Below are 22796 nucleotides of genomic sequence, written 5' to 3' on the forward strand. Positions count from 1 at the left end.
CAGACTGATACATAGTTTTTGTGAGATAAAGATCCAGTAAAACTTTTATTTTATGCATTTAATTCTCTGTTCATTCTGAATTTAGGAGTCAAGGAGGGGGTCCTATAAGTGATTGACAGCTATCTCTATGCACAATCATATAGGAAATGCTGTCAGTCACTGATAGGACCACCTCCTTGACTCCAAAGCCCAGAATGAGTGGAGGTTTAAATGAGTAAACTACTAGTTTTTCTGAATCATTTCCCACTAGATAATTATATAACAATCTGCTCAGCTCCTCCTGCTCTGTAACGTGCTGCCATCAGATTAGATGCTGTTGAACGTGACAGGTTCCCTTTAAGTAGGCTTTTCTCCTAAGTTAAATTACATGCCTCATAATGTAAGTCCCTAAGTTCATTTCTTGTGTAAAGCATTTATTTTCAATTCATTCAGTTTTCTCTATTGCTGGGGATCTGACAATGCATCCACCGTTATGACTCCCATGTGTATTGTTACCCAGCTTTCCAGGGGTCCTGAATGGCAGTTTTGTCTAGTTATACAGGATGTGGACATGAGACAATATATATGGTTCAAGAAATCTAGAGAGAACCTACAGAAGTAATATGACGGTTGCATCTCTTATATGACTCACTTAAATGTGCATTAACACTTGAAATAAGGTGGAAATGATTGTCCTCCATATCTCCACTCTTCACCATCTGCCAACAAGTATTTGTATTCAAGCCAGAAATCTCAGATATAAGACAATCTCTCAGGGTTTTAGATGACATTTGGTGGCAGATGGTCAAGAGTAGAAAGAAATATGGTGACAATGATTTTATAGATAACAGTGCACTTATAGATAGTAGTGAGAGAGACGACTAGGGTTACTGTTATTTGATGATTGATTAAAACTGTGTTCTTTGAATCTTTATTTGAGGGTGGACAATGGGATTCATCATCTAGGTCTGCATCCCAAGGAAGTTTTTTGGAACCTACACCTGTAGCTTTTTGAGATGTATGCAGTCTGACAGATCTCCATCCTAGGGGTCACATACAAGGGCATGAAGTCTGTACGCCAATGTGTGGAAGCTTTGTGGCCTCAGTGCCCTGCCATGTATGTGAGCTCCTAGACTGAATTTGTCTATTCCATAGTCTGCTTACTGTAGTGAAACTAGAAGCTGGACTTGTGCATTAGATTTGTTCATTTCAGTCAGATCTGTCTGATACAGTTGAAACCAGAAGTTTACGTACACTATATAAAAACATATGCATGTTTTTATCAATATCTGACATGAAATCAGAATAAACCTTTCCCGTTTTTGGTCAATTAGGATTACCATAATTATTATTATGTGCCAAATGCCAGAATAATTATAGAGAGAATGTTTAAGGCTACTTTCACACTAGCGTTCGATCGGATCCGTTCTGAACGGATCCGATCATATTAATGCAGACGGAGGCTCCGTTCAGAACGGATCCGTCTGCATTAAAATGCCTAAAAAAAGCTAAGTGTGAAAATAGCCTCGGACGGATCCGTCCAGACTTTCAATGTAAAGTCAATGGGGGACGGATCCGCCTGAAGATTGAGCCATATTGTGGCATCTTCAAACGAATCCGTCCCCATTGACTTACATTGTAAGTCTGGACGGATCCGTACGCCTCCGCACGGCCAGGCGGACACCCGAACGCTGCAAGCAGCGTTCAGCTGTCCGCCTGTCCGTGCGGAGGCGAGCGGAGCGGAGGCTGAACGCCGCCAGACTGATGCAGTCTGAGCGGATCCGCTCCATTCAGACTGCATCAGGGCTGGACGGCTGCGTTCGGGTCCGCTCGTGAGCCCCTTCAAACGGAGCTCACGAGCGGACACCCGAACGCTAGTGTGAAAGCAGCCTAAGGCATTTTTTTTTCTGAAATATCAAAAGTTTACATATGCTAAGATTACTATGCCTTTAACCAATTCTAGACTGCCCATATAATAATGTAATGTGTTTGGAAGCTTCTGTTAGGTTTGTTGGCAACATCTGAGTTAATTAGTCACACCCGTGGATATATTTAAATGCACGCCTGAAACACACTGCTGCTTTCTTGTAGCATCATGGGAAAGTCTAAAGAAATCAGCCAAGATATCAGGAAGAGAATTGTGGACTTGCACAAGTCTGGCTCAACCTTGGGTGAAATTTCAAGATACCTGAAGGGCCCTGTTCATCTGTACAAACATTTATACATAAGTACAAACAAGATGGGAATGTCCAGTCATCATACCGCTCAGGAAGGACGGGTTCTGTGTCCCAGAGATGAACGTGCTTTGGTCCGACATGTGCATATCAACCCAAGAACAAAAGCAGGAAGAAGCCATTACTCCAAACTAAAAATAAAAAAGCAAGATTAATGGTTGCAAATGCACACAGGAACAAAGACTTACATTTTTGGAGACATATCCTGTGGTCTGACGAAAGTAAAATTGTACCTTTTTGGCCATAATGACAATCGTTAAGTTTGTAGGAAAAATGAAGAAGCTTGGAAGTCTAAGAACACTATCCCATCATGTTGTGGGGTTGTTTTGCTGCAGGTGGGACTGGTGCACTTTACAAAATAGATGATATCATGAGGAAAGAAGATTATGTGTAAATACTGAAGCAACAGCTCAAGACATCAGCCAGGAAGTTAAAGCTTGGGCGGAAATGGGTCTTCCAAATGGACAATGACCCGAAGCATACTGCTAAACTGATTACAAAGTGGCTTAAGGATATCAAAGTCAATGTTTTGGCGTGGCCATCACAAAGCCCTGATCTCAATCCTTTTGAAAATTTCTGGGCAAAGCTGAAAAGGCAGGTGCGAGCAAGGCTACCAACAAACATGGCTCAGTTACACCAGTTTTGTTAGGAGGAATGGGCCCAAATTCCGACCAACTGTTGTGAGAAGCTTGTGGAAGGATATCCAAAATGTTTGACCCAAGTCATACAGTTTAAGGGCAATGGTACCAAATATTAATGAAATGTATGTAAATTTTTGACTTTGCAGAAAGTAATAAAAATGCCTTAAAACATTCTCTTGCGCTCTCTCTCATTATTCTGACATTTGGCAAATAATAATTATGGTAATCCTTATTGACCAAAAACAGGAAAGTTTTTTTCTGATTTCATGTCAGATATTGAGAAAAACATGCATATGTGTCATTTTATATAGTGTATGTTAACTTCTGGTTTTAACTATATATGTAGAGACATTTTGATGCTTATTAAGAGATGCCGGTGTTTCTTAATTGAGGGGACCTCATACCCTCCATTGAAACAGTATGACCATGTGACCAAGTTGAATAGATAGGTTTCCAAGGAACTCTGAGAAGATGCCTGTCTCTACCAGAATGGTATGTGTATGGTTAGCGCTAGGCTGCATGCTGCCTTGTAGCTGGAACTAAGACACAATCAACCTGGAAGCATTGAGGTTCCAGACAGTGAGATATGCTGTACTGGGCTGATGCTAAATGACATGAACCCTCACATCCCTAAGTCTTACATTGGGTCACACAATGCTGCTTTGTGATGATTTATGACCATAGAATATGCTGAGCAGTCACAATACACCAATAGAAGTCACTGGTGAGTTTTCTCCAAACTGTAGTTGATAGGAAAAGTAATGCAGTGCTTCATAGACTTTATTTGTAAAGTCATGCAGAGTTGCCAACATAATTCAGGACATTGAAGGCTATGTACACTTTTGGGGGGACGGAATTATTTTTTTATTATTGCTGAAAATTAGTTTTTCTATTTGGTCTTTGTGCAGCTTTGAGTTTCACTCTGTTCCATCAGGCAGCTTAGCTGATGGCTCCTGATCTCTGCCCTTATAAACTCTAATTATAGCTCAATTCTTATCTTACTGATAAGAATGTGGCTTAAATAAGTTTTAGGACCTTTTAGAAATTTAGTAACAAGGTTTATTAGATGACCAGCACAAAGTGAAAGTAAAAAGTACTATTCACACAGCTAAAAACATATTTAACCCTTTGTGACAGAGTGGCTCAATATTTTTAATAAAGACCAATAGAAAAAATTATTTTTAGCTCAAAATGAGTAAAATGCAATAGTAAACAAATTGCCTCCGAAGGTGTATGTAGATTTTAAAGCCCCTCCTTGGGACCACCAGGAAATGCCCACAAACCTTACCCACTTGGGGAAAATTTGCACAAATCCCTCTCTACCCTCTTTGGGGTTGGCTTTGCTCCCTTCCGTTTCCTAGCACTTTGAGTCATGTGACCTCTTACCTCTAATGCAGACCTTAATCTGTTTTGTTTATGGCATGTTAGGCCCTTCAATACTGCAATTTTTATTTAAACTTCTAAATGTTCTAGATTGTTGGATGTTCCTAAAGGCGTATTTACTCCACACAATTGTTGGGCCGGTCATTGGGAACGAACGTTACTACAAATGTTCATTCCTGATATTAGCCCTGTGTAAATCATATCACATCTAAATAATATTTTCTGGGCAGCAGATTGTCCTGTGTAAACAGAGCTCTGCTGTCCAGAATCAATGAATCTGTAGGATGATGGGCGAGAGCAGTAGTCATTGCTCGTCCCCATACAGTGGAGACGATCGCTGCATGTAAATGCAGCTTTTTCCTTTATTGATGAGCAGGCAATTATCGGAAAGGAACTGTTCCTTCCTGATAATTGTCTGCACTCCCAGGGCATGTAAATGTGCCTTAAAGGGAATGTATTATCAGCAAATGACAGCTTTTTAAGATAATCCTAATTGATCACAGCACTCTGTCTATTCTGGCTGGTGGGTGCTCGTCAGGGATTTGTTTCTGGCTCCCCCTCCTGGAACTCAATTTGTCTCAAACAATTCAGACATGCACAGTGTGCCTTCCGTTCATTTTCCCGCTCCGTTCTCGCTGCGACCCGCACCTATCAGACAAATGCCCCCATTGTCTGAGATGGGAAAACCCCTTTAAAGTGGCCCCGGGAAAAATAAACTAAAAGTGGCCCCGTGTTGTAGGTGGGTTCAAACTAACAGAAGACGGGCCAAAACAAGTAGGCGTTGCCCGCAATACTGTAGTGCAGTGCAGAATACCGCCCCAGCAGAACCAAATGCCACAGGACAGCACAAAATTCTGCCGCCCTCACCACAGTATTTAACTGTATCACCATCATGAGGACAGTAATACAGTTGAGTTCAGGAGGGCACCTGCGGCCGTTGAGCATCAGATCATTATGTACCTGACTTGCGGCCATCAAGAGGGCTTGAGTGGCCTCCTGGGCATCGGCCCACCAGGAAATTTCCCTGTAGGGTCTATGACCAATCCGCCCCTGGCTACAAGACTCCGTCGCTACTAGATGAGTGACATTGTGCTTGCTGTGGCCCCATCAAACAGCTGTTTGGGATGGGTGTTGGATCCTCACAGATGACCTATCCCGAGGATAAAGTCACCACTTTAAGGCCTCTTGCACACAAACGTATTTTCTTTCCATGTCTGTTCCGTTTTTTTGGGGGACCGTATGCGTAACCATTAATTTCAGTGGGTCTGCAAAAAAACGGAAGTTACTCCGTATGCATTCCCTTTAGGTATTTCCGTTCTACAAAAAAAAAACATGTCCTATTATTGTCCGCATCACAGACAAGGATAGTACTGTTCTATTAGGGGCTACCTGTTCTCTTCCGCAAAATACGGAATGCACACGCATGTCATCTGTATTTTTTTTTGCGGATCTGTTGTTTTTTTTACCGCAAAATACATACGTTTATGTGCAAGAGGCCTAACTCCCATTAATTTTAGTAGCTATAAAACATACGGTCTATACAGTGGATATAGAAAGTCTACACACCCCTGTTTAAATGTCAGGTTCCTGTGATGAAAAAAATGAGACAAAGATAAATCATTTCAGAACTTTTTCCACCTTTAGTGTGACCTATAAACTATACAACTCAATTCAAAAACAAACTGAAATCTTTTAGGTAGAGGGATAAAAAAATATAAAAATACAATAATATAGTTGCATAAGTGTGCACACCCTTAAACTAATACTTTGTTGAAGCACCTTTTGATTTTATTACAGCACTCAGTCTTTTTGGGTATGAGTCTATCAGCATGGCACATTTTGACTTGGCAAGATTTGCCCACAATTCTTTGCAAAAACACTCCAACACTCAGGTCTGGGCTCTGGCTGGGCCATTCCAAAACTTTAATCATCTTCTGGTGAAGCCATTCCTTTGTTGATTTGGTTGTATGCTTTGGGTCGTTGTCATGCTGAAAGATGAAGTTCCTCTTCATGTTCAGCTTTCTAGCAGAAGCCTGAAGGTTTTGTGCCAATATTGACTGGTATTTGGAACTGTTCAGAATTCCCTCTAGCTTAAAGGGCTTCTGTCACCCCACTAAACCGTTTTTCTTTTTTTTTTGTTTACTTATAATCCCTATACTGCGATTTATGCCTACATAATCTAATTAATCATTTTGGTCCAGTAGATTGTGTTAAAAACGTGCTTTTAAAATATGCAAATGACCTTGCTACCAGCAAGTAGGGCGGCTACTTGCTGGTAGCAGCCGCATCCTCCGATCCTAAAGACACCCCCTCCTCATGTTGATTGGCAGTGCCAGGGAGCGGGATCGTTCTCTGCTGGCCCTGTTTGCATTCAAAATCTCGCGCCTGCGCCGTACCTGTCTTCAATCGGCGCAGGCGCACTGAGAGGCGGCCGCTCCATCCTCAATGCGCCTGCGCCGGGTGTAGATGTGACGTCATCGGCACAGGCGCATTGAGGATGGAGCGGCCGAGCGAGCGTCTCAGTGCACCTGGGCTGACTGAATACCGTTACGGCGCAGGCGCGAGATCTTGCTAGCAAACAGGACCAGCAGAGGACGATCCCGTTCACTGGCCCTGTCAATCAACATGCGGAGGGGGCGTCTTTAGGATCGGAGGATGCGGCTGCTACCAGCAAGTAGCCGTCCTACTTGCTGCTAGGGGTGGGCGATATAGGCGATATGCGATATAAATTTGTGCCACGATATGGATTTTGAGCATATCGCCGGACCGCGATATGATCGCGCTCTCTGCACGCACCATGTTCTCCTGAGCCGGCACAATGGAGAAGGAGGGAGTCCCTCCCTCCCCTCTGTGCGCGGCTGCTGCTGACCACCAATGAGAGCAGAGGAGGAGGGGAGGGACTGACAGTAAATCATTGAGTTTTCACGATCTCAGTGAGCTCGTGAAAACTCAAATCCGATGGTATATTCTAACCCCCAGGCATTCCCATGGTGACAGGGACGCTTGCCTGGGGGTTAGAATATACAGGGCCACACCGCTCACAGTAGAACATTTAAAAACTAATCAGTAACTTTATTCATTGGTGATCTCTTTACTGTATACCTTACTCTGTCTTAGCTCCGGTAACAGCAGGCAGTGCGGGCGGCGCTCACTCACTAACGTCACGCGCCTGCTCCTCCCACTAGGCGGCGCAGGCGCGTGACGTCAGTGAGTGAGTGCCGCCCGCCCGCACTGCCTGCTGTAACTGTTACCGGTGCTAAGACAGAGTAAGGTATACAGTAAAGAGATCAGCAATGAATAAAGTTAAAGTTACTGATTAGTTTATAAATGTATTCCTGTGAGCGTCGGGGGGGGGGGGGATCCGTGGATGGCACCGTTGGGGGGGGGGGGGATCTGTGGATGGCACCGTTGGGGGGGGGGGGATCTGTGGATGGCACCGTTTAGGGGAGGGGGGGGGATCTGTGGATGGCACCGTTTAGGGGAGGGGGGGGGGGATCTGTGGATGGCACAGTTTAGGGGAGGGGGGGGGATCTGTGGATGGCACCGTTTAGGGGAGGGGGGGGGGGATCTGTGGATGGCACCGTTTAGGGGAGGGGGGGGGGATCTGTGGATGGCACCGTTTAGGGAAGGGGGGGGATCTGTGGATGGCACCGTTTAGGGGAGGGGGGGGATCTGTGGATGGCGCTGTTTAGGGGAGGGGGGGGGGATCTGTGGATGGCACCGTTTAGGGGAGGGGGGGGGATCTGTGGATGGCACCGTTTAGGGAAGGGGGGGGATCTGTGGATGGCACCGTTTAGGGGAGGGGGGGGGATCTGTGGATGGCGCTGTTTAGGGGAGGGGGGGGGGGATCTGTGGATGGCACCGTTTAGGGGAGGGGGATCTGTGGATGGCACTGTTTAGGGGAGGGGGATCTGTGGATGGCACTGTTTAGGGGAGGGGACTCAGCTCCCTGCTGTTGTGTGCACAAAGCACAGGGCAGCAGGGAGAGTGTAAAGTCCTATTCACCCTAATAGAGCTCTATTAGGGTGAATATGACAAGGGTTCTAGCCCTTTAGGAGTTATTAAATAAAAAGTAAAAAAATAAATAAAGTTTAAACACGCCCCCCAAATATAGAAAACAATATATTGCGATATATATCGCACATGCTTAAAATTATATTTCAATATAGATTTTAGGCCATATCGCCCACCCCTACTTGCTGGAAGCAAGGTAATTTGCATATTTTAAAAGCACGTTTTTAACACAATCTACTGGGCCAAAATGATTAATTAGATTATGTAGGCATAAATCGCAGTATAGGGATTATAAGTAAAAAAAAAACGGTTTAGTGGGGTGACAGAAGCCCTTTAACTAAGGCCCCAGTTCCAGCTGAAGAAAAACAGCCCCAAAGCATGATGCTGCCACCACCATGCTTCACTGTGGGTATGGTGTTCTTTTGGTGATGGGCAGTGTTGTTTTTGCGCCAAACATATCTTTTGGAATTATGGCCAAAAAGTTCAACCTTGGTTTCATCCCCACATGCTTTAGGGAGACTTCAGATGTGTTTTTGCAAAATGTAGCCTGGCCCGGATGTTTTTCTTCGTATGAAAAGGCTTTCATCTTGCCACTCTACCCCATAGCCCAGACATATGAAGAATAGGGGAGATTTGTTGTCACATGTACCACACAGCCAGTATTTGCCAGATACTCCTGCAGCTCCTTTAAAGGGATTCTGTCATCAGATTTAACCCCTCTAACCTAAACATATGCTCATGCCCAGACTAATAAGAAGAATCCTAAGCTGGCCTTATTACACCTCACTGTGGCTCTATTTGCCCAAAAAAATGGTTTTTATAACCTGTCAATCACTTACTTAAGGTGCCCAAGGGGAGGTCCATTAATACAGGGTGCCCAGCCGCACCCCTCGCTGTCTGGTGCCCAGCGCTGCCTTCCCTGTCTTCAGCGTCTCCTTCTACAGCTCAGGGCCGCCTCTGCAATCCTAGTGCGCAGGCGCGGGATCTGGCAGAGGGACGGGGAGGATTGCGGAGGCGGCGCTGAAGACGGGGAAGGCGGCGATGGGCACCGGATGGCGAGGGGTGCGGCCGGGCACCCTGTATTAACGGACCTTCCCTTGGGCACCTTAAGTAAGTGATTGACAGGTTATAAAAACCTGTTTTTTGGGCAAATAGAGCCACAGTGAGGTTTAATAAGACCAGCTTAGGATTCTTCCTATTAGTCTGGACATGAGCATATGTTTAGGTTAGAGGGGTTAAATCTGATGACAGAATCCCTTTAATGTTGCCGTAGGCCTCTTGGTAGCCTCCCAGACCAGTTTTCTTCTCGTCTTTTCATCAATTTTGGAGGGACATACAGATCTTGGTAATGTCACTGTTGTGCCATATTTTTTCCACTTAATGTGTCATGCCCTGCTCAGGTCATGTGCGGAGGTCTGCTAGGTTAGCAGCACATGTGTAGCCTTTTGTTATTATTTTGGAGTTGAGCTGTATCCGCCTCCCTTCAGGTGCACTGGGTGGGGTCATTGGTATGCGCTTAAATTACGCCCACTCCCAGTGTCCTGTGCGTGTTATAGCTTCTGTCTTGTTCAGAGGAAGGAAGGATGGAAGGATTGCTGTTCCTGCTCCGTACAAGATAAGTTGGTTTTGTTTTCTTGTGATTGTCTGTCTAGTCTGTTAGAGAGACGCCTGCCCCCTCCAGGTCCTGAGGGAGCAGGCTGCCTCTTTCCCCCTTTCACCATCTTAGGGATTTTAGGGAATCTTCAGCCTACGCACGAGGACACGTTCATTCCCACCTTCAGGGTCTGAATATGGGCATAGAAGTCTAGGGAGAGCTGGTAGGGATTTGTCATAAGGTGACCTTTATCCCCAGCTTCTTGCCTAGACATTTGTTTTGTTGTATTCTGTGTATCTTGTATCCTGTCCTGTCTTCACTGTGTTCCATGGTATATCTAATGCCTTGGAAATTATTTTGTACCCTTCTCCTGACTGATACCTTTTAACAATGAGATCCCTCTGATGCTTTGGAAGCTCTCTGTGGACCATGGCTTTTGCTGTGGGATGCGACTAAGAAAATTTCAGGAAAGACCAACTAGAGCAGCTGAACTTTATTTAGGGTTAATCAGAGGCTCTTTAAATGATGGCAGGTGTATGCTGACTCCTATTTAACATGATTTTGAATGTGATTGCTTAATTCTGAACACAGCTACATCCCCTGTTATGCACACTTATGCAACCACATTATTTTCGTGTGTTTTTTTTTGTTTTCTTCCCTTCACCTAAAAGATTTCAGTTTGTTTTTCAATTGAGTTGTACAGTTTATAGGTCACATTAACCGCCTCCGGACCGCCTAACGCAGATGTGCGGTCCGGAGGCGGCAGCCCTGCGCACGACGACGCATATACGCGTCATCTCGCGAGGGCCGGGATTTCCTGTGAACGCGCGCACACAGGCGCGCGCGCTCACAGGAACGGAAGGTAAGCGACTGGATCTCCAGCCTGCCAGCGGCGATCGCTCGCTGGCAGGCTGGAGATCTGATTTTTTTTAACCCCTAACAGGTATATTAGACGCTGTTTTGATAACAGCGTCTAATATACCTGCTACCTGGTCCTCTGGTGGTCCCTTTTGTTAGGATCGACCACCAGAGGACACAGGTAGGTCAGTAAAGTCGCACCCAAACACTACACTACACCCCCCCCGTCACTTATTAACCCTTTATGAACCCCTGATCACCCATGATCACCCCATATAAACTCCCTGATCACCCCCCTGTCATTGATCACCCCTTTGTCAGGCTCCGTTCAGATGTCCGTATGATTTTTACGGATCCACGGATACATGGATCGGATCCGCAAAACACATGCGGACGTCTGAATGGAGCCTTACAGGGGGGTGATCAATGACAGGCGGGTGATCACCCATATACACTCCCTGATCACCCCCTGTCATTGATCACCCCCCTGTAAGGCTCCATTCAGACGTCCGCATGATTTTTACGGATCCATGGATACATGGATCGGATCCGCAAAACACATGCGGACGTCTGAATGGAGCCTTACAGGGGGGTGATCAATGACAGGCGGGTGATCACCCATATACACTCCCTGATCACCCCCTGTCATTGATCACCCCCCTGTAAGGCTCCATTCAGACGTCCGCATGATTTTTACGGATCCATGGATACATGGATCGGATCCGCAAAACACATGCGGACGTCTGAATGGAGCCTTACAGGTGGGTGATCAATGACAGGTGGGTGATCACCCATATACACTCCCTGATCACCCCCTGTCATTGATCACCCGCCTGTCATTGATCACCCCCCTGTAAGGCTCCATTCAGACGTCCGCATGTGTTTTGCGGATCCGATCCATGTATCCATGGATCCGTAAAAATCATACGGACGTCTGAATGGAGCCTTACAGGGGGGGTGATCAGTGACAGGGGGGTGATCACCCTGATCACCCCCTGTCATTGATAACCCCCCTGTAAGGCTCCATTCAGACGTCCGCATGTGTTTTGCGGATCCGATCCATGTATCCCTGGATCCGTAAAAATCATACGGACGTCTGAATGGAGCCATACAGGGGGGTGATCAATGACAGGGGGGTGATCAGGGAGTCTATATGGGTGATCACCCCCCTGTCATTGATCACCCCCCTGTAAGGCTCCATTCAGACGTCCGCATGTGTTTTGCGGATCCGATCCATGTGTCCATGGATCCGTAAAAATCATACGGACGTCTGAATGGAGCTATACAGGGGGGTGATTAATGACAGGGGGGTGATCCGGGAGTCTATATGGGTGATCACCCCCCTGTCATTGATCACCCCCCCCTGTAAGGCTCCATTCAGACATTTTTTTGGCCCAAGTTAGCGGAAATTTTTTGTTTGTTTTTGTTTTTTCTTACTAAGTCTCATATTCCACTAACTTGTGTCAAAAAATAAAATCTCACATGAACTCACCATACCCCTCACGGAATCCAAATGCGTAAACATTTTTAGACATTTATATTCCAGACTTCTTCTCACGCTTTAGGGCCCCTAAAAAGCCAGGGCAGTATAAATACCCCACATGTGACCCCATTTCGGAAAGAAGACACCCCAAGGTATTCCGTGAGGGGCATATTGAGTCCATGAAAGATTGAAATTTTTGTCCCAAGTTAGCGGAAAGTGAGACTTTGTGAGAAAAAAACTAAAAAAATCAATATCCGCTAACTTATGCAAAAAAAATAAAATTTCTATGAACTCGCCAGGCCCCTCATTGAATACCTCGGGGTGTCTTCTTTCCAAAGTGGGGTCACATGTGGGGTATTTATACTGCCCTGGCTTTTTAGGGGCCCGAAAGTGTGAGAAGAAGTCTGGGATCCAAATGTCTAAAAATGCCCTCCTAAAAGGAATTTGGGCACCTTTGCGCATCTAGGCTGCAATAAAGTGTCACACATCTGGTATCGCCGTACTCAGGAGAAGTTGGGCAATGTGTTTTGGGGTGTCATTTTACATATACCCATGCTGGGTGAGAAAAATATCTTGGTCAAATGCCAACTTTGTATAAAAAAATGGGAAAAGTTATCTTTTGCCAAGATATTTCTCTCACCCAGCATGGTTATATGTAAAATGACACCCCAAAACACATTCCCCAACTTCTCCTGAGTACGGCGATACCAGATGTGTGACACTTTATTGCAGCCAAGGTGGGCAAAGGGGCCCACATTCCAAAGAGCACCTTTCGGATTTCACAGGCCATTTTTTACAGATTTTGATTGCAAGGTACTTCTTACACATTTGGGCCCCTAAATTGCCAGTGCAGTATAACTACCCCACAAGTGACCCCATTTTGGAAAGAAGACACCCCAAGGTATTCCGTGAGGGGCATGGCGAGTTCCTAGAAATTTTTATTTTTTGTCGCAAGTTAGTGGAATATGAGACTTTGTAAGAAAAAAATAAAAATAAAAAATCATCATCATTTTCCGCTAACTTGTGACAAAAAATAAAAAGTTCTATGAACTCACTATGCCCATCAGCGAATACCTTAGGGTGTCTACCTTCCGAAATGGGGTCATTTGTGGGGCGTTTGTACTGTTTGGGCATTGTAGAACCTCAGGAAACATGACAGGTGCTCAGAAAGTCAGAGCTGCTTCAAAAAGCGGAAATTCACATTTTTGTACCATAGTTTGTAAACGCTATAACTTTTACCCAAACCATTTTTTTTTTTTGCCCAAACATTTTTTTTTTTATCAAAGACATGTAGAACTATAAATTTACCGAAAAATTTATATATGGATGTCGTTTTTTTTGCAAAATTTTACAGCTGAAAGTGAAAAATGTCATTTTTTTGCAAAAAAATCGTTACATTTCGATTAATAACAAAAAAAGTAAAAATGTCAGCAGCAATAAAATACCACCAAATGAAAGCTCTATTAGTGAGAAGAAAAGGAGGTAAAATTCATTTGGGTGGTAAGTTGCATGACCGAGCGATAAACGGTGAAAGTAGTGTAGTGCAGAAGTGTAAAAAGTGCTCTGGTCATGAAGGGGGTTTCAGCTAGCGGGGCTGAAGTGGTTAAAGGTGGAAAAAGTTCTGAAATCATTTATCTTTGTCTCATTTTTTTACAGCACAGAGACCTGACATTTTAACAGTGGTGTGTAGAGTTTTTATATCCACTGTAGAGGCAGTACACGAAGTAGAGTGTGTGTTTCCAATATGGCCACCCCGCGGATGTTAAAAAATAGCTGAAGCTTTTAAAAATGTACATTTAATTAGGGAACTAAAATCAAATGCATGATATGTTCCTTTTAACATCTAGGTCCTGTCATAGAGAGGGCTGAAATTCATTAAAATTGTTATATCGTAATGTTACCTCATTTCTTGTTATCAGGTGAAGGCAGCTACAGGGGAGCAGGTATCTGCTGAAGATTTAGGAGGAGCAGATTTGCACTGTAGGTGAGGTATTACATAGACTGCATTTCATTTGCTTGATATTACATCTGAAGAGACATGTGTTATTCGTGCCAATGTTTCTCGTTCTTATTACCTTTGGTTTATGCCAAAAGAATACTTCGGCTTTGATAGCCATCATGCTTTACGGTAATTTCTTAGTTGGATTGCTGCATTTGTATGTGATATTTATATATTTTTTTATTTTTAATACACCTTTCTAATTACACTTAATGAGATACACATCCATTAGAATGTAGTCCTCTATTCACTCGGTCTGACAACAAAATCCTACTGAGCTGAGATAACTGTATCTTAGGCCTCTTTCACACTTGCGTTGTCCGGATCCGGCGTGTACTCCACTTGCCAGAATTACACGCCGGATCCGGAAAAACGCAAGTGTACTGAAAGCATTTGAAGACGGATCCGTCTTCAAAATGCTTTCAGTGTTACTATGGCACCCAGGACGCTATTAAAGTCCTGGTTGCCATAGTAGGAGCGGGGGAGCGGTATACTAAGTCCGCCCGGCTCCCGTGACGTCAGAGCGCCCCATGCGCATGGGTGACGTGCCATGCGATCACGTCATCCATGCGCGTGGGGCGCCCTGATGTCACTCTGGAGCGCCCCGGGAGCCGCACGGACGGTAAGTATGCTGCTCCCCCGCTCCCCGCTACACTTTACCGTGGCTGCCAGGACTTTAGCGTCCCGGCAGCCATGGTAACCATTCAGAAAAAGCTAAACGTCGGATCCGGCAATGCGCCGAAACAACGTTTAGCTTAAGGCCGGATCTGGATTAATGCCTTTCAATGGGCATTAATTCCGGATCCGGCCTTGCTGCAAGTCTTCAGGATTTTTGGCCGGAGCAAAAAGCGCAGCATGCTGCGGTATTTTCTCCGGCCAAAAAACGTTCCTGTCCGGAACTGAAGACATCCTGATGCATCCTGAACGGATTTCACTCCATTCAGAATGCATTAGGATAAAACTGATCAGGATTCTTCCGGCATAGAGCACGGACGACAGAACTCTAAGCCGGAAGAAAAGAACGCAGGTGTGAAAGAGCCCTAAGCCTGTAGATTCAGAGTCCATGGCTGTAATATGTTTAATCACTAAATAGATGTTATATGTAAGCAAATTCTGCACAGGTGCACATACACAAAGTAACAGCACTCTGCAAACAATAAACAATTAAATATGAGGTATTTAGCAGATCTATTTTGATAAAAAATTATTTGTGCCCATTCACCATGACAAAGTGACCACTTTTTTTAAAAATGGAATCCTATTTGTTGATACAGTGAATATAGCATTAGTAAAAAAAAAATTATCCATGGATTTGATGAGTGCTGTTATCTGCTCATTTATTTCATTTGATAGGATGTGCTGACTTTCTTTTTAGGTCTGCAAACGTTTCTTTACAAATATTATTGTGGACTCTCTGACACCTACATTGTCGTGTGCATGGTAGCCTAAGAGATTTTTCAGTGGATTATTAGAGGTACAATTTAAGAACAAGACCTTCCTGTTTATGTCCACTTATGATGAGGTTATCATTTGTTCTTAACATTTAGCTTTAAAGGCAACATGTCACCTTTTACATCCTTAAACTACCACTAGTGGCTTACACTGTAGACAGTACACTTCCCTTCGAAGCAAAGATGTCAGCTCTGGTGGCATTCTCGCTTTCAGTTGCCACTTGAGATGAGGCATCTCCCCCTCAGGGGTGTTAATCATGACAGAGTGAGCATGTTTTGGGTATGGACATCATGGTGACATTTCCGAGTGGCTGTAACTATGTGACTACAATAAGTGATTTTGCATACTGCATGTGGAGAGATAAAACTTCTCATTTTACAATATGCAGTTAAAAATAATGCAGATAAGCACATATAAGTATAAGCCTCTAATGGTGGTTTATTGATGCAAACAGTAGTAATATTTTCCTTTTAAGCTTGGGTGTTGAATTTTTATGTAAACTAGAGGATGTCAAATGTATACTATAATTAAAAATATACTAGTATTTCTAGCTGTTTGCTTACATAGTGAAAGTACATCTAGAAGATGATCATTAAAGGGAACCTGTCACATGGATTTTGTGTATAGAGTTGAGGACATGGGTTGCTAGATGTCCGCTAGCACATCTGCAATACCGAGTCCCCATAGCTCTGTGTGCTTTTATTGTGTAAAAAACACGATTTGATACATATGCAAATTAACCTGAGATGAGTCAGAGCTTTAAAATATGACTCTTCTCTGGTCACACAAGTAAGATATGACTCTTTTATGTTAATTTGCATATGTATCAAATCGTTTTTTTTTACACAATAAACGCACACAGCACTATGGGGACTGGATATTGTGGATGTGCTAGCGGCCATCTAGCAACCCATGTCCTTAGCTCTATACCCCAAATCCCGGTGACAGGTTCCCTTTAAGAGCCGGCAGGTTAAAGGGGTCGGCCGGCTGCTCAATGGCTATTTGTGAGCAATGTGAATATAAGATGACTATGTGGCTCTTACTGATATATATTCTTTGTTGAAATTTGGCACTATTTTCTATATTTCATAAGGTATACCCCCAGTCTTTTGTGCTGTCGAAAACAGTGGTCTTATCCATAAAATGGCCTCTGATGGAGGGTTATGTGACCAGGCAAATCACTTCCATGGGATGTTTCCTCCATTCAAACACACTGGGGGGAATTCATCATAATGAGAATATTTGAAGTCCGTTTGCTTGAGTCTGTGTTGGAATAGTTTGTGCCACATTTATCAAATGTCACAGGTTGTCTGATGAATTAGTTTTTTCCTTAAACCTAACACTTCTATCTAAAAAAGCTTCCCGGAGTGAGGTTGCGACTTTAAAAAAAATGATAAATCTCACAATGATAAATCTCAAAACACCCACTTTTCCACCCATATTACAAAACTGGAGTGAGTGGTGCAAAAAGTGCGCTAATTTTTGCACAATCGCTTAAAATCTTGCGCAAGTGAGTGCAAAGAAAGTCGCAAAAGCCCTATTTTTTTACTTTTTGACGCCAGAATTTTGGAGTGAAAGTATGATAAATTAGGGCCACTGTGTCTAACACTAAACTCCCAGCTGTGCAAGGACAGATGGCAGGTGCTGTGTATTTGAATGGAGGAGACATCACGTGGAGGTGACTTGCTTGGTCACATGAGCCTTCCATTTTATGCATAGTACCTCTGTGTAGATAGCACAAAAAACTTGGCAAACAAGGAGGAATAACTTACGAAATATAGTATATAATTATCTCACAAACACATTGGTCAACAATAACCAGAAAGTGGCCAGCCCCTTTAATTGGCTCCAAGCAATATGCTTCATGTTACTTTTGAGGACATACGTTATGTGCAGATGGAAAAATCTAGTTTTTCTTATTTGCTTTGAACTTAACACTTGAACTCGAACTTTCCTATTTCATGGGTATCAAATGTGAATGAAGCTGGTAGTAGTACAGCTGTTGGAGTTCAAAACCTAAAAGCATATGACGATCATGGAACATATTCCTTTCCTCAACAATAAATGTATACATCCTTGACACTTTTCCAGCAGGTTTTTTTTTTATATAACCTGTTCTTTATACGTAGCTTGAGAACATTATGTGCATGTGATAACATAATATTGAATAGTAATTATTTTTTTTATCTAGCTGCGTTCTTTTTATGCCCGGACGATCGTCTCACTGTTTTTCTTTACTGAAATTTGTAACTCGACTGTCGTCAGCAGCAAATTCAATTACTAATTTCCCCTGAGCAATCTGTTGTGTTGTCTAGCCTGCATGAAGGAATGTTCATGAAATGCTATGCATTATTAATGGTGATAGCCAGAACCTTTAATTTAATATTCAAGAGAAGAAAATTACTTACACACTGTTTGTCCTCTCAGTCAATATATACGAGTAGCCATAACATTAAAGCCACCAGCCTAATATTTTGGAGGACCCTCTAGACACCACAAGACTTCTGACAGTGTCCTTTGGAATGGTGTGACTGAGTGGCATAGATAGACCAATAGCTATATAGAACTCAATAGTATACAGTAATTTGATTTGGTATACAGTGATTTGGAACAGTGTACCTTCAAAACCAAGCTCTGAGCTTTCTCTATAAAGATATGTTATAAAATAAATCAGCAAAGAGTGGCGAAACTAAAAATGGTATCATGCTAAAAGTCGATTTTCTCTTAAAGGGAGTCTGTCAGCAGTTTGACCATGTTAAACCACTGACAGTACTAGGTTGGGGCCCTTGAAGAGCTGGACAAACATAATGTTGTGAAGCTTTTATTATCAGGAGTAGTGTGAATAAGAACTTTTATTCTGCCAGTGCCCGAGGCAGGACTTCACTGTGAACTATTGTCTGCATTGAGCTTCTTCTGAGGCCCTCATGTGCTCTGAGTGACAGCTGTAGCATCCAACCAGGAGACCACTTCAGCGATCACTCAGAAGGGAGGGACTGTGAATCACCTCAAAGTAGAGAGCATTTCACAGCAAAGCCCCGCCTCTTCGTCACTTGCAGGAGCAGAATAAAAGTTCATATTCACACTAATCTGATAATAAAAGCTCCACAAACTGTTTATTTGTACTGCTCTCTCCAGCTTATACCTAGCGCTGTCAGCAGTCGGCCAAAACTGCTGACAGACTCCATTTAAACTCCTCTTCAGACATTGTTCTTCCTCTTACACTTCTTTGAATTCCAATGAAACAATGAAGTGAATGTCATATTCGTTATCTCTTTGACATCAATTCATGCTTTTCCTTAAAAAATAACCAAAAAAACTTGTATATGCCGGTTGCATCTGTTTTTTGCTCACCTTTAGGTAAATTTGACACAAGTGTAATAAATCTGTATTATGTCTGTAAATCCCTGCCTGACCTTGGGTTTGATCACCTATACTGACTGATCGGATTATTAAAGGAGTTTGTTCTTTGCAGTTTTCTGATCACCTTTCTTATTATTCAGCCCTAGCCTATAACAGGATATTTCACAAAGACGACCCTCTGTTAGGGCATATGGATGTCATAAAAAGGATCACCTGCTTGGGACTCCTCTACTAAAAAGCCAGGGTGGTGAGACACTCAGAGTGGCTTTCACTTTGGTGTTTATACTTTACATGGGTAACCATTAAATTACTGCTGCTTCCAGAGATAACAGCTGATTGTTGCAGGTTTCAGCTGGATGTAACTCCTTTTACAGTTACAGTTGTCTGATTATACAAGAAAGGTGTTGTTTCTGATTGGGGGCTTCTGACACCTATTCCCATGATTGGTGGGGGCCCCATTGGTCAGATCTCTACAATCCCTCAGAATAGGGGATACGTTCTTGTAATTGGACAACCCCTTTAAGGACTGTGATCAAATGCTAAGTTATAGAAGGAACAGTACAAAATAAATAAAAAAGACAAAACAATAAATGCAACTTGCATATACTTGTCTGTATCGGGGGTTGGGCGATGCCATTTCGATGAGTAGTTTTTTATAGTTAGTCCAATGGCAAAGCATTGGTAATTGAACACTCATTTTAGCACTTTTTTTCTTATGTTAAATCAGGAAATCTGGTGTGACCGACCACTACGCAATAGATGACAACCATGCTCTTCATCTGGCTCGGAAAACAGTGAGAAGTTTGAACTACAAAAAGAATGTTGATGTAAGTTGCATATGTTTGGTGGACACCTCATTTGCTATTTTTCAATTGAATATTTATGCAAAGTAGAATAAAAAAATATAAAATAGACCACATGTTGCATGGCTTTATGTGTTTTATGCTGTAGATGATGTTTTCCTGTTCAGTGTTTTTTATTGTTATTTTTTTTTTTATATGATTGATTTAGATGACTATTGAAAAGCCCGAAGATCCACTCTTTCCAGCAGATGAGTTGTACGGGATTGTTGGTGACAATTTAAAGAAGAATTTTGATGTCCGAGAGGTAATACGTTTAAGATTAACCTGGTTTAATATGTTATAAATGTTACAGTGCACAAAATATCATTTATGAATCTAATGAAAAAAAAATTTGGGACCCAATAAATAGTTGATTTAAATATGTGTGTTCTCATCCTGATCATTGGGGGACACAGGCTTGACCATGGGTATAGCTGTTGTCACTAGGTCTGCTGATAAGTCCCCTCTGTTTCCGATGTAGCGGGCCTCCCCAAAGGGCTGCATACCAAAGGTGGTGACCCGGCTGGAACCAGGGGGGCAGAACACGCCAGACGGGTGACTATTTTTGGCCCAAACACCCCCCTTCTTCCTCCTCACTCCACTTCTCCGGACCTGGAAATCCTACTTTAGTTGGTGCGAGCTTCACCAGCTGTCTCCAATTCATTTCTCGTTGCCACGACTTTTGTCTTTCCTGCAGTCGGGCATGGACTTGGGGCTGGCTCTTAGCTCCCTCAAAGGGCAAATTTCAGCTCTTTCTATTCTTTTTCAGCGGAATTTGGCTTCGCTCTCTGCGGTTAGGACCTTTCTGCTGGGAGTTGCACACACTGCACCCCCTTACCGTCCTCCGTTAAATCCTTGGGATCTTAAACTAGTGCTCAGCGCTCTCCAGTATTCACCATTTGAGCCTTTGCACCAGGTGTCCCTTCGCTTCCTGTCCTACAAGGTGGCCTTTTTGGTGGCAATCACTTCCATCCGTAGGGTGTCGGAACTAGCGGCTCTTTCCTGTCGGTCCCCCTTCCTGATCCTCCATCAGGACAAAGTAGTCCTTCCCCCTGTTCAGTCCTTCCTTCCGAAGGTTGTGTCGGCATTCCATCTCAATGAAGAGATCATTCTATCTTCCTTTTGTCCGGACCCGTCACTCTGGATTCGGTACGACCCGTTCGCATCTATCTGTCCCAGACGTCATCTTTTCGACGGACGCATTCTCTATTCGTCATTCCAGAGGGGCCAGACGAGGACTGGCTGCGTCCAAAACTTCCATTTCCCGATGGATTTGTTTGGCCATTGTGGAAGCATACTGCATCAGTGACCGGGACCCACCCTTTCACGTTAGTGCTCATTTTGCCTGGGCAGTAGAAGCCTCTTGGGAAGTTTATCATTGGGCTTCGGCCCTTCAGGTATGCAAGGCGGCTGCCTGGTCTTCTTTGCACACCTTTTCCAAATTCTACAGAGTACACACCTTTGCGTCTTCTGATGCTTCTCTGGGGCGTTGAGTTTTGCAGACGGCGGTTCTCTGATTGGCAGGAGGGTTTCTTGTTATGCCCACCCTTGGGACTGCTCTGTAACGTCCCATGGTCAAGCCTATGTCCCCCAATGATACGGATAAGAAAACTAGATTTTTGTACTTACCGTAAAATCTGTTTCTGTTCCATTCATTGGGGGACACAGCTCCCACTCTCTTTTATGGGCCTCTTATGCCCATAAAACACACCTAGATTTTAGAGGAGGAAAATAAGATTTTTCATCAGACCACAAATGAGACTCCCATTCCTCATCAGATCTCAGATCAGACATAAAATAAATAAATTAACTTACCTCTCCTGCTCCAGACGGCACTGCCACTCACAGATATAGCGCTCTTTTTTTCTGCACTCACCGCTTCCTAGTCCTCTGCCGGCACCGAGCTGCACTGTGACCTGATGGTCACAATGCGTGCTTACGCTGTGCAATATCAGGTCGTAGCACAGCGTGTGGCACCAGCAGAAGACCAGAGGGTCGAGAGTACTTTTGAGCACCTGGTCCTACTGTGTACTAGTGAGCACATCCATAATGGAAGTGTTCATTAGTATTCTCTTCATAAGGCACACTGCCATTTTTCTTCCACTGATAAACCATAAGGTTCTTGCTACTGAATCTGCATTTGTATGCCTTACACTACTTCTTTGCTCTTAACGAAGTGTGAAAATATACCTCTTCTTTTAATTGCAGCCCCAACAGTGCAAGACTAATATGGAAATGATTGAAATTAAGTTGAAAACAAAAAAAAAAAAGACTTTACGTCTGTTACGTCACTTACGAATTTATCTGAAGCATGGTATGCAGTCTCTTCAGAGAGAAATATATAATCTTATTCACCCTGGCTGCTTCACAAACAGGGAGAACAGCTATTACCAGACTTTCAAAGTATCTCCGCATTTCATTCACGGGTCCCCTATTAGAGTAAGCGTAACCTGCAGATAAACATTTCCTTCAGCGTCTTGTCATTTTCATTCTTAACATTATTACTTATGATTTGTGGAAAAGGGAGGGAGTCGTTTCACAGAAGCTTCATTTTACCGTTTTATTTCCTTGTTATACAGCAGAAATCTCCTTCTGCAATATCCAGGAGCAGAGTTACAATGGTGCATGAAAATTTGTGAACCCTTTAAAATTTTCTGTATTTCTTCATAAATTTGACATAAAACTACACACAAGTTCAAAAAGCAGCTTTCCAAATCAAATAAATGAGTCAAACATATTAGGCATTAGGTGGCCCCTTCTCCCCAACTCTGGTGTGAAATTTCCCTACCCTGTCGTTGTGCGCCTGCGCGGCGCGGCACACCTCCTTCCAAAGCTGGGAACGTCATGTCCGGTGCATCCGTGTCACAACAGGAAGTGACGAGGGTAGGGAAATTTCACAGGTAGGGGAAATATCACAGAACACTTGAGTTGGGATCGCGCTGTAACAGGCAGCGCAT

At 43.5% G+C, this 22796-nt stretch overlaps 1 protein-coding gene across 1 annotated transcript in view; it reads left to right on the forward strand.

Moving 5' to 3' along the window:
- The window catches only part of MCCC2 (methylcrotonyl-CoA carboxylase subunit 2), a 159627-nt gene that overhangs the window by 78300 nt on the left and 58531 nt on the right, over positions 1-22796 (forward strand). Inside the window, exons 8-10 of the mRNA XM_044276046.1 lie at positions 14106-14170; positions 19725-19824; positions 20009-20104. Of these exons, the coding sequence (XP_044131981.1) occupies positions 14106-14170; positions 19725-19824; positions 20009-20104 (261 nt within the window). The remainder of the gene's footprint in view (positions 1-14105; positions 14171-19724; positions 19825-20008; positions 20105-22796) is intronic.

Source organism: Bufo gargarizans, chromosome 1 (genome assembly GCF_014858855.1).
Source record: "Bufo gargarizans isolate SCDJY-AF-19 chromosome 1, ASM1485885v1, whole genome shotgun sequence".
In the NCBI taxonomy this organism is placed as follows: Eukaryota; Metazoa; Chordata; class Amphibia; order Anura; family Bufonidae; genus Bufo; species Bufo gargarizans.